Source organism: Corticium candelabrum, chromosome 18 (assembly GCF_963422355.1).
Source record: "Corticium candelabrum chromosome 18, ooCorCand1.1, whole genome shotgun sequence".
Lineage (NCBI taxonomy): Eukaryota > Metazoa > Porifera > Homoscleromorpha > Homosclerophorida > Plakinidae > Corticium > Corticium candelabrum.
Window position 1 is genome coordinate 5,350,920 of NC_085102.1, and position 12,500 is coordinate 5,363,419.

Here is a 12,500-nt window from a genome sequence, read left to right on the forward strand (position 1 = left end):
CACACACACACACACACACACACACACACACACACACACACACACACACACACACACACACATTACATTTCTTTCCCTGGATTTTCTGGCCAAAATCTTGTAATGCAAGCAGAATATGATGAATAGAGAAGGCAAGTGTGCGGGCATCTTCTCCATCATCACCAGGCTACAACACAAACATTCTCACTCTTCAAGTCAACTCCTACACGCGTGTCAAAATCACCAACAGAACTCGCTTACAATTTGTCGAGCTTCCTCAAATGCGGCCGCCATGTTCTCATACAAAGACTCAACGTGCACCGTTTCTAGAATTTCCTAGACAAACACAGAACGCATAATTTCTGATACAAGATAAACACGTTACACCACATGGCCAATAATTATGTATACTCAATATCTGTTTGTCTGTGTGCTGCATATCTACTAGTATTTGTCTGTATGATTGTCTGTCCATGTACTGCATTTGTTTGTTTGTCTCATCTTTGGTCACGTACTCGTGCCAGTCGAATAGTTTTGGGATCATTCTCTTCAATCATTGATTGTAGTACAGTCATTGCCGACTGTTTGAGTCGAAGTGCTGCTCCGTGATCTTTCCAGTGTTTTGTATCCATTCTGAGGACATCATTGATAGCATCAATGATCTGATAATCGAACGCAACAGTTTGATTTTCTTGATTGCCCTGCAAAAGCAAATGTTAAGTGTGTGTGTGTGTGTGTGTGTGTGTGTGTGTGTGTGTGTGTGTGTGTGTGTGTGCATGTGCGTGTGCACGCACGTTGTGCTCGAATGCACGTGCACACACAAGACAATGCAATAAAACTCACTGAGAGAAACTCAATTAGCGTATCAAACACTTGTGTCACAAGTTCAACATTGTCTTCATTAATGCCGCCAAAAAACAGCTGCAAGTAGGTCGTTGTCTCAGCAACAAGATTCAATGACCTGATGTTATCAGGTTGCACACGAAGATAATCCTACAAGCACAATAACAACTATACACTAACAAATAACACATTTGACTGCAATGAACAGTAATAGTCAATAACACACACACACAGACACACACACACACACACACACACACGAATACAAAGATATGGATACCTGGAGGACTGTGTTATGGCCATCACACATGTAGCCCATGATTCGAAGAACTAATTCAATGTAGCCATCGTCTCTGAAACGAAGTGCATCCGATGCGTCTTCCACCTCATGCACACCCTCCTTTATTTCAAGCTCTTTCAACTCGATTTCGTCTGCGGCTTTTCCAGCAGCAGCCAAAGTTGTCTTCAGAACAAATACGACATATTATGTTCGTGATAATATACAAAAACCTTGAAACAGAGATTGTACATTGACAGCTGACTTTCCCTGCGTTTTCAACCGAAGAGTCTCCATCTGAAAGGATACACAACAATACTTGGTGTATGTGTTGGTTTACTAATGTCAGTACATATAACCATTTCTTTTGATTTTGAGACTTTGGCACGATGTTGAGCAAGTAAGGCTCGTCTAGAAGGACAATACATTAAAATATATTGTATTGGAGGGATGCATCTCACAATACACTAGACTACTGTATTGAGGGGATGCACCTCACAATACACTAGACTATTATATTGGAGGGATGCATCTCACAATACACTAGACTATTACATTGGAGGGATGCATCTCACAATACATTAGACTATTGTATTGGAGGGATGCATCTCACAATACATTAGACTATTTATTGAACAGATGCATGTGACAGAAAGGTGAACATACACAGAAAGGTGGAATGATCTCGATCAATACACCTCATATATGGACTACACGTACCTCTCTCTTGTTGCTACTATTGAACGCCGAAGTCGTCCTTGAACGTCAATAAAAAACATTTCCTCTCGTGTGTGTAGAAAGTAATGCTCAAAGCCGGCCTGAACAGATCTGTTCCCTGCAAAAAGCATAGTGGCCAACAAAGCCAACGTTTCTCGAACAATGTTGTCATTGCTATCCGACAGCAGAGGAATAATCTACAAAACAGAGTAACATAAACACAAACTCTATGTCATCAAAGGCAAACAGAAAGACATAAGATTAAGCACACAAACAACCGACACGACACCAGACAATCAGTACAGACTAATAGTTACTCACAGAACGTCCACAACTCAACACAATAGAGTATACAACCTCAATTAGCAAGCACCTCCGTACAGCAACCGTCTTACATTAGGACCAGTTTTCCAGTCCCACAACAGTAAAACCCGTATCTGACCCAATACGATAGTGTGTCACCAACGTGACTACTTCACCACTATTCACACCAGTTTAGTCCTCTTCCAGCTATGCTGTGAGTATTAAGACACCATCATATACATAAAGATTAAAGATGTATAAAGAATTAAGATGCATAAAGATTAGGAGTGACTAACAAAACTTTTTGATGCTCAGATATTTTGACATAAAACCTGAACCAACCAATCAAATTAGATGAGCAAATCCAAGCAACACACATACATAGATACAAACACACGCACACACACACACACACACAGGATATATATATATATATATATATATATATATATATATATATATATATATATATATATATATATATAGCCAAGTATATATTTCAATACAACCAATCTACGATACAGGCAAATCCCATAAACTAAAATTATATATTGTCATTATTGTCTAACAACAATCTACTTAGAATCATGCGTGCATTATATAACCACAACTTAACTGACAATTGCTGCAACAAATTATTTAAAGACTGACTAAAAGGAACAGTATTAACAGAAACAGTTTTAGATGCTATAGTCTTTAATGTATTCAAGCTGACATCCGACCATGTCCCAGATGATTCAACTGCAAGTGGAAGAAGAGAGCACCAGATGAAAACACTTGAGTGTCGTACTTCATACACTTTGAAATTTCTCCTTCTAAGGCCGCAAAACCGGCGTTGCTTGCTGAATGCGACACAAATCTTTGCTTGAACAAATTACACACGGTTACATCAAAATAAGCCGGACGGCCAAACAAAAGTTTGGATGATAGACATCGCCAGGTCAACTATAGTTCTCTGAAGATCTTTGTTCGTGTTGGGTTCCTTTATCGTGTACTAGCAAAGCTTGAAAAATGACATCTCTCAAAGCATCATGACATTTAGAACGTAAAGAAATCTTCCGACAACCAAGAAGATGATCACCAAACTTATCCAATACTTGGCCACAAATGCAACGGACAGCATTTGAAGGTGAAGAAAACAGTGGAAGACCAAGCCAAAGGTGAACAGCAATCGTGAACTCATGACGACTCATGGCAAGCCCGAGATTGAGGTTGGGAATGGCGGTAAGCCATGCCCGGCATGAGGCTCAGAAATAGTGTTCAACCTGGTTTTGTCTCTAATAGAACAAGACTCCTTCAATAGATCAAAATTCCATTTGTCCACTTGACTCTGAAGAGAATGCTGAGAAGCAATGTTATGTCAGTGTCTATCTGAACATTTTCATAAGTAGTAAAGAACGTTTCTTTAGCCTGCGATTCAACCATCCACTTTGAGAGATGAAATTATATATATATATATATATATATATATATATATATATATATATATATATATATATATATATGGATATTTATGTTGGCAACTTAGAAGAAAGCGTTTCTTTGTCCCAAATTGTGGACTTTTTGAAGGATCAGTCTGTTGCTGTGGAGAAGTGTTTGTTACTTCCGTCAAAGATACGTGGTACTAAGTGTGCACGTATTACTGTACCACTTGAACATAAAGATACTGTGTTGGTTCCAGAGTTTTGGCTAGAATTTGTAAGAGTACAATCTTGGGTGATTAGACCTCATTCATCATTAAAGTTCAGCAATCAGTTTCACAGTGCTCTTTCTGTCAATGACGGCTCAACATAAGTTGAAATTTGCTAGTTTCAACTGTTGAGGCTTTAAGTCTTCTGAAAGTTGTGTTTTTGATTTATTTAACAAAGTGGATATTCTGGCTTTACAGGAACATTGGCTCCATTCTACCGAGCTGTCCTTATTTTCATCTTTGGAAGATGATATTATGTTTTGTTCTACCTCTCCTATGGAGAGTAATCATATTTTATCTGGTCGACCATATGGAGGCATTGCCTTGCTGTGGCATAAACAATATGATCATTTAATTGCTCCTGTGAAAACTGCTTCTGAACGTATGGTTGCTGTGCAATTACGTTCGTGCTCTGGAATAATCTTGGTTATTTCAATTTACATGCCTACAGAGTATGGTAACTCAGAAGCTTTAGAAGATTACAACATGGAACTCAGATATCTGGATGGGATATTGGATGCAGAAGTATATGATGCAGTGGTAGTCTTGGGTGACTTTAATGCTGATCATATACTTCATGTATCCCAGATCGTAAATCTGGGAGATTCTCAAAGCTGTTGATGTCTTTCTTGAACAATTCCAATCTTATTCCTGTGGATTTGTCTGATCCCCAAATGGCCAGTAATATGTCTACATGGCATAGTGCTGATTTTTCCAAGAAGTCATGAATCGACTATGCCTGTATTTCTAAGTCTTTGTTAGATAGTAGTTCATCCAACTTTGAGATAAGAGATGGTATGAGCATGTGTTCTGATCACTGGCCGATTTTCTGGTGTAGTGACATTATGGTTGATGCGGTGAAAGAGATGGTTGGATCAAAGACCAGAAAGAAAAGACTGTTGTGGAGAGAGGCTTGTTCTGAGGATTTATTCAGATATAGGCAATGTTTGAAAATGGAATTGGAGAATTTGGATATTCCTGCTGACGCAGCCGTATGTAACGATCCTTGTTCATGTCACCACCAAGAGGTTATACAGTCGTATTTTGATGCCGTGGTTGGTTCAATGATGAAGGCAAGCAAGAGGTCTACCCTTGGGAAGACAAAGTAATGCAAAGGTGTTCAACTTTTGGTAGCAATGGTTCTCAAAGTTTCCATCCTGGCAGGGGTTCAAGCTCCAAATGATTCCACTACCAGAGGATAGAAGAGTGCACCAGAATATATTGGTCTGGCCTTAACTGTATTCATAGGTGGGTATAAATGCAATGCCTCCATCCATCATGCTTTGCAGACAATGCCAGATATTTATGCTGCAGTAAATATACAAAGTATGGTTTGTGTTACTGCATACCTTCAGAGGGGCTTCAAATGCATTGAGAGCATCTTGGACGAGTCGAACTCTCTTGAGTCCCTTCACGTATGCTTTGGAGTGACCGCTCTCGTCGTCTGGGAGCTGCTTAATCTGGTTGTGAATTATTGCCCTTAGAACCTTGAAAGAGAGACACACACTTGGTTAATTAATGACAAAGGTGAGCAGGTAAACAGGAACACAGACAAACAAACAAACAAACAAATGCATAAGAAGACAGACAGACAGACAGACAGAAGACATACTGGAGATCTGTGTTTTCTGTGTGTCTACAACAATCAAATGCTAGAGTGATTGACAGAAAAATAAAGAAGATTGTTTCAAGAGGCAGCCACATAAACATAAATAGTTGTAGGTAGAACCAAGCCCTATTCACAGGCAGACAGACAGACAGACAGACACACAAACAGAAAGACAAACACACAACCAGCAAAATGGGTGAAAACACAATGCACAAACAGGTAAGCACGCAACAATAAATAAACACACAATGATGAACAGGTGGGTAGACAGGCAGCTATTTTCAAGTAAGTAGATAGAAAGACAGACAGAGACTGCAAACAGAGATGCACAGGCCGAAAAACAAATACAAACATGCACACAGCATACGTACCTGAAGACTGGCTATAGACGTTTGTTCCTGTTGCAAACGTTCCGCCTCACTCATCCGACCCAGATCCGGATTGCTGTATGAAATACTACAATAAACACAGTCTGTTTAGGTTTGATTACAATCAGTGACGTTTTGTATTTCACACGTTGTGTATGCAGAACAAACGCAAGATCTCACACTCACAAACGTTACAATACACTAAATCACTATTTCTATTTGATCACACGTACTGTAGTTGCTCCACCAGTTTGGCTCCATGCGTTTCCACTCCTCCACTTCGACTACACGATTGAACTATTCAATGCAAGCTAGTATAATGACGTGCATGTGACTGACTTTGTGAAACAAGCAACGTGATCCTGAAATTCCTTTCCCAGTGGAAGGTCCTCGTCTCCTCCACATTCGCAATATTCTAGACGCATAACAGTGAGTGATAAGTGTAAGATAATTGGTCTGTAAACAATGTTGTCTCACCTTCATCGGATGGAAATTCAAGTTGTGCTCTCACTGTGTTCTTTCCTTCATACGCCTTTTGAAAGTTCACAACAAACTGGTTGAGACAGTCGTTTCGCTTCTCTTCGTTGTGGAATTCACGTTCATATCGCTACAATGAAAGGTATGACACTGCATGATGTCGGGCTGTAATTTACTCATCTCTGCTTTCATCTCTTGCCTTCATTGCTTCACTTCTAACATCTACTTGAGAATCTACTGAGAGCTGCTGAAACTTTGTGATCATCTAGAAAAAAGATAAAGAGTCTTCAGTTTGATCAGATATTTAGATCTGTGGCTTACAAAGATGCACGGAACCTCGTCAGAAAATTGGAGACTTTCTTGGTTCAGCATGGCCGTTACTGTGCTGTGAAGAAGTCTGAACTGATTTTCATCCGCAACGAAACGACTAATCTCATCCGATATTTGAAGCAAGTTCTGAGTGAGAGCTTTCGAAATTTGAATCTCCATGCGATGAGATTCGTCTTCAGGTCGATAGTATTCAGTATAGAAAACCTAAACGTACAATTCCCAACTTGATACCCAAGCGACTAAAAATGTGTGTTCTTGGTAAGGAAAGTATCAACAAGCAATCTAAGCTTGACGAGTACTCTACACCCAGCAATCCATTGACAGCAACAAAAACCATTAATTTACTGTACATAGTGGCAACCCGAGACATACAAGTGTCACTAGTGCTCGTCATGATGTTGTCATAGAATGCCATTTGGTTGTCATTCTCATCCAGTCAACATATGACAACCAAGACAAACTTACAAACAACCAAACAAAAGTGCAAAGTAACAAGCAAGCCACTCAAAGGTCATCAATAATATTGTCCTCACAATTTGACATACAAATAAACACAAACAAAAGTGGCTCTCAAATTAAAGCCCCTCCAATTTAAAAGAGTGCAGAAAACGACTAATCTGGCAAGCACCACTACTAAGCAAGAAACCCACATATTTAGTGCAGCCTAACTCGTACAACAAACACAACAACATCACAACAAGTGCATTCCCATTCATATACTAATCACTCGCCATTCCAAACGTGTCAGACAGACAAACGTACGTGAAGAAGAGGAAGAACAGCTTCAAAAATGTAAACAAGAAAGCCTTCTTCCAACACTCTTCCCTCAGCCGGTTTGTGCTGATCCACTCTACACAAGACACAATCAATCACGTCGACACGCAGTCAATTTCTTGTGTGTGTGTGTGTGTGTGTGTGTGTGTGTGTGTGTGTGTGTGTGTGTGTGTGCTGTGTGTGTATGTGTGTGTGTGTGTGTGCGTGTGTGTGTGTGTGTGTGTGTGTGTGTGTGTGTGTGTGCTGTGTGTATGTGTGTGTGTGCGTGTGTGTGTGTGTGTGTGTGTGTGTCTGTGTGTCTGTGTGTGTGTGTGTTTGTGTGTGTGTGTGCACGTGTGTGTGTGCACGTGTGTGTGCACATGCATGTGTGTACATATATCATCTGCTCAATGTCATAACAGTTCTTACTTCTTGGCTGCTAATAATGCCGTCTTGCTTGGCGTGTCAAACTTTCTTCGTTGAGCTTTCAAGCTCATCTTCACCGATTGCATCTTCTTTGTGTCTCTCTCCATGCCCCTTACGCTTGCACTAAGCCGCTTAAGAGAATCATTCAACAACTTCATGAAATTCCACATGTCTCTGCACATTAGGAGAACATACAATACTATAACTCCTAGATTCACACACATTATGATACATTTGTATTGTACGTCGTATTATATGTATTCGTATGTCACAGACTTTTAACAAAATCGACAAAAACAAACATTCACACATGCTAATAAACTCCAAGCAGTGTTTCTAACAATTGTGTACTAACCAGTTCCTGCTGTTTATATGTTTTTATATTTTATATTTTTTTTTTTTTTTATTTGTAATTTTTTATATTTTTATTTTTTATTTGTAATTTTTTATTTCTATTTTTAGTTTTTGTATTTTTTATATTTGTATTCTTTATTTCTTAATTTCTTTTATTTTTATTTTCTATTTATTTTTTATATTTTTTATATTTTTATTTTATATATTTTTATTTTCTATTTATTTTTTTATTATTAATTTTTGTTTTTTAATTTTTTATTCCTAATTTTTATTATTTTTTTATTATTTTAGGTTTTTATTTTTACATTTTTATATTTATTTTTCTATTTTTCTTTTTCAATTTTTTATTATTAATTTTTTTATTTTTCATTATTAATTTTTATTTATGTTTTACTTTTTTATGTTTTCGTCATTAATTTTTATTTTATTAGTTATGTTTATGTATATTAGATGTGTAGTTACAAATAATAAATACATTTAGAAATGCTCTACCTGTCATGCACTAGATCCGCTGCACCACTGTCCACCTTGCCACCAGCTGTGTTCAAATACACCCACACAAAGAAGCGAAGATACGGCCGTTTACATGCGTGTGAAATCTCAGGATCAGTTAGTATCTGCACAACATTGTACAGACGGTCACAATTGAGTAAATCAAGTGAATACCAAACACCGACCTCCAGCAGATCTTCAATAGAAAAGATGTTCTGACACATCGACTCGATAAATCTGTTCTCACCCTGTGTAATCATTAATATCAACTATGGTATTCATGGCAATAAAATTTGATGTTTGACCTCGGCACACGTCGCCAGCAAGTCCACCAATCTTGTTAGATAGCTCAGCTCTGGGTCATCCATGTCCCCAGCTTTCAATAGTTGCTTTCTATACACAACAAACATCGGCCATAAATAGTGATGCATGACATGGCAATGAATTTCTGCAAACGCTCAAGTCCGTACTCAAAATATCTTCAACTGTCAATGTATTACAACACTTCGAGTGTTTATATCACACACACACACACACACACACACACACACACACACACACACACACACACACACACACACACACACACACACACACACACACACAAGCACTTCATAGCCTGTTTACATGAGCCCTTGTAACCAGGCCAACATGAGTCTGCTCGTTTATGAAAGGTTGTGTGAACGCAGCCAAGCCAAGTATCGTGTAGCCAGACCCTCACTCCTGCGTCAAACTCGTGTAGCCAGACTCTCTCACATCCTTTAGCTAGAATGTTTCTGATGTACACATGGCCACATGTAGGGAGAGCTTGTGTAGCAAGACACACCCACTATATGAGCTGGCCGAACGTCATGTAAACAGTACACATTTGTATTGGCTGCATATGTTCCATCACTGTACACATTTGTATTGGAGAGATGCATCTCTTAATAGAATAGTTGTGTGCATGCGGGGTTGTCCCCAGCATACAAAAGGCATGGCGCTCAGCTGTGCCTTGGCTTCCACTTGGTACAGGCCCACCATGCTTTGCTGCATAAGTAGGCAGTGATTAACTATGAATTGTATTTGTATTTTAAAAAGTGGTAAGGTGTTTTGAGACTAACTAGTAGTTCCTGGGATGCCTGGTTTGAAGATAAGACCAATTAGAACTAAGACTGCCATATGGTATGAACTTAATTGTATCTAAACAAGTACACAAAGATCAACATGCAGTGGTTGTCAGCACTGCCCACTATTTAGGTCAGTATGGTAACAAACAAGATATCTGGCCCTTCCTATTTTATCCTACAGTATGTACTACTAAAGTAAACCTGCATCAATGCTTTAGTGGGGGTTGTTGAATAATTGGAATGGGCGTGACCAAAATTTAGGGTAGGCGTGGTTATAACAATTTCTTGGCCCCGCCCCTGTCATAGATCCATCACTCTGTAAATTCGTATTGGAAAGATGCATCTCTCTTAATATATTAGTTGTGTTCATGGATCCTCACTGTACACACACACACACACACACACACACACACACACACACACACACACACACACACACACACACACACACACACACACACACACACACACACACACACACACACACACACACACACACACACACACACACACACACACACACACACACACACACCTCTTAATATATTAGTTGTGCGCAATAGATCTACTGTACACATTTGTATTAGAGAGATGCATCTCTTAATATATATTAGTTGTGTGCATAGATCCACTGTATACATTTGTATTGGAAAGATGCATCTCTCTTAATATATTAGATGTGTGCATGGATCCTCTCTGTACACATTTGTATTGGAGAGATGCATCTCTCTTAATATATTAGTTGTGTGCATAGATCCATCACTGGGCTGGCGTGGCTCTCTGGCTTGGGTTGCCACTCAGATCGACTCAGTTTGGAAAGAAGCTCGTGTAAAAGGCTGTTAGAGAGACACAACACTATAGTATATATACCGCTTGTCGGCTGTATCTCTCTCGATAATCCAGGCAAGTTTTGCTCGATTCTGATTGATGTATGTCATCACAAATGCCTGATTTCTCTTGAGTGGCAAGTCGAGCTCTTCCACCTGCGTGAGAAATTATCTCTGATGTGTTGTGTGATTTGTTATGACGTGTATAAGATAGCTTGCCTTAACAACAGCTTTGAGAAGCTCCAGGAACTCGCTGGCATTGAGTTGGTGCTGTGCCAGCAACTCGACTATCTTTTGCACTTGATCACCACGAATCTTGAGGCACATATCTTGGTTACCAGTGAACACCTACAACACAAGTGTTATGAGCAATGTTGAAATAGTATGTAACAGGTAAAGACGAGCGTCCAAACAAGCAGAGAAAGTAATTGAGAAGATAAACACAGAGATAGACAAAGACAATAACAAGCAGACAAACAAAAGACAGACAAACAACAAACAGAGAAATGGACAGACACACAAACAGACAAACGGCAAGCAAACAGAGAGATGGACAGACACACAAACAGACAGAAAGACAAAGACAAACACAGACAAATAAACAAGTCAAACTAAATGCAGAGTCTTTAGGCCAGACCAACTAAATTTTTTATGCTCGGATATTTGGACATGAAACCTGGACCGACCAATCAAAATAAAAAGTAATGATCACGTGACATTTTGAGCATGTGCGGTTTGCTCTGCAGTGCATACAAATGTGAGATAAAAATTGACACTAAAACCATAGACGACGCTGATAACGAGCTAAACGAGGTAGCACTCAGTGGACCAGTTTGTGTGTCTGTCCGTCTCTCTGTTTGCTTGCCATTTGTCTGTCTTCTGTTTGTTTTGTTATTTTGCCTGTTTGTGTGTCTGTCCATCTCTCTGTTTGCTTGCCATTTGTCTGTCTTCTGGTTGTTTTGTTATTTTGTCTGTTTGTGTGTCTGTCCATTTCTCTGTTTGTTGTTTGTTTGTCTGTTGTGTTGTTCTGTCTGTTTGTGTGTCTGTCCGTCTCTCTGTGTGCTTGACGTTTGTCTGTCTTCTGTTTGTCTGTTTGTGTGTCTGTTCACTTCTCTGTTTCTTGTTTGCCACATGCACTGTTAATTAACACTTACAAAGTCATTGATATCTAGTCGTAGGATGTATACACTACAAAGTCATTTTACAACAAGCATAATATCATAGAGCATGCGCACATCAAATAGTAATTTTAATTTTGGTCAAACTCAAACTCAACCAGCGAATCCGAGCATCAAGAAATTAATTGGTCTGGTCCTAATTAAAACAAAAACTATAAACATCTTACCTCAGTGAGAGCATCGGCAAGCTCAGCTTCAGTGCCATGCACGCCAAGAAGCTTGTCCAGACGATCAAACAACCGATTTTGCACGACAGTGTTGTCGCGAGCCATCGCTTGCAGAAATCGAAAACATTTCCGGAAGATCTCTCTTAATCCCTCATATTGAGCCTGACGTAATACACAAGCAGTTTACACAATGACGGCAGGAATATTTAGTACGTGTGTGTGTGTGTGTGTGTGCACGTGTGTGTGTGTGTGTGTGTGTGTGTGTGTGCACGTGCGTGCGTGTATGTGTGTGTATGTGTGTGTGTGTGTGTGTGTGTGCACGTGCGTGCGTGTGCATGTGTGTGTGTGTGTGCACGTGCGTGCACGTGCATGTGTGTGTGTGTGTGTTACCAGTCGGATGTCAATCTCTTTATCAAGTATGTCAAAAATATCTGCCAACACACCTTAAAAACATCACAAAACGTGCGTGAGCAACAACACCAATTGCTAATTAGTTAACATATATTAATTCATTGATACCAAAATTGTACAGAATTTTCTGGTTCATTTTGTGAGGTTCGTCGACGTCTGCTTCTGGATCCAATATACACATTCTAACCCC

At 39.3% G+C, this 12,500-nt stretch overlaps 1 protein-coding gene across 2 annotated transcripts in view; it reads right to left on the reverse strand.

The window, feature by feature from the left end:
- LOC134193607 (inositol 1,4,5-trisphosphate receptor type 1-like) overlaps nt 1–12,500 on the reverse strand; it is a 31,666-nt gene that overhangs the window by 5,657 nt on the left and 13,509 nt on the right. Inside the window, exons 39-63 of one of the 2 annotated variants that reach the window (XM_062662443.1) lie at nt 12,419–12,492; nt 12,290–12,342; nt 11,900–12,061; nt 10,774–10,902; nt 10,598–10,710; nt 8,924–9,011; nt 8,804–8,866; nt 8,619–8,743; nt 7,776–7,946; nt 7,356–7,443; nt 6,600–6,797; nt 6,463–6,528; nt 6,264–6,393; nt 6,126–6,201; nt 6,020–6,070; nt 5,790–5,874; nt 5,159–5,296; nt 1,820–2,013; nt 1,459–1,510; nt 1,352–1,396; nt 1,103–1,285; nt 823–972; nt 495–680; nt 241–315; nt 67–166 (exon numbers count right to left, since the gene is read on the reverse strand). In XM_062662443.1, the coding sequence (XP_062518427.1) occupies nt 67–166; nt 241–315; nt 495–680; nt 823–972; nt 1,103–1,285; nt 1,352–1,396; nt 1,459–1,510; nt 1,820–2,013; nt 5,159–5,296; nt 5,790–5,874; nt 6,020–6,070; nt 6,126–6,201; nt 6,264–6,393; nt 6,463–6,528; nt 6,600–6,797; nt 7,356–7,443; nt 7,776–7,946; nt 8,619–8,743; nt 8,804–8,866; nt 8,924–9,011; nt 10,598–10,710; nt 10,774–10,902; nt 11,900–12,061; nt 12,290–12,342; nt 12,419–12,492 (2,795 nt within the window). Of the gene's footprint in view, nt 1–66; nt 167–240; nt 316–494; nt 681–822; nt 973–1,102; nt 1,286–1,351; nt 1,397–1,458; nt 1,511–1,819; nt 2,014–5,158; nt 5,297–5,789; nt 5,875–6,019; nt 6,071–6,125; nt 6,202–6,263; nt 6,394–6,462; nt 6,529–6,584; nt 6,798–7,355; nt 7,444–7,775; nt 7,947–8,618; nt 8,744–8,803; nt 8,867–8,923; nt 9,012–10,597; nt 10,711–10,773; nt 10,903–11,899; nt 12,062–12,289; nt 12,343–12,418; nt 12,493–12,500 lie in introns of both variants that reach the window. The other variant, XM_062662442.1, reaches the window with a different exon arrangement.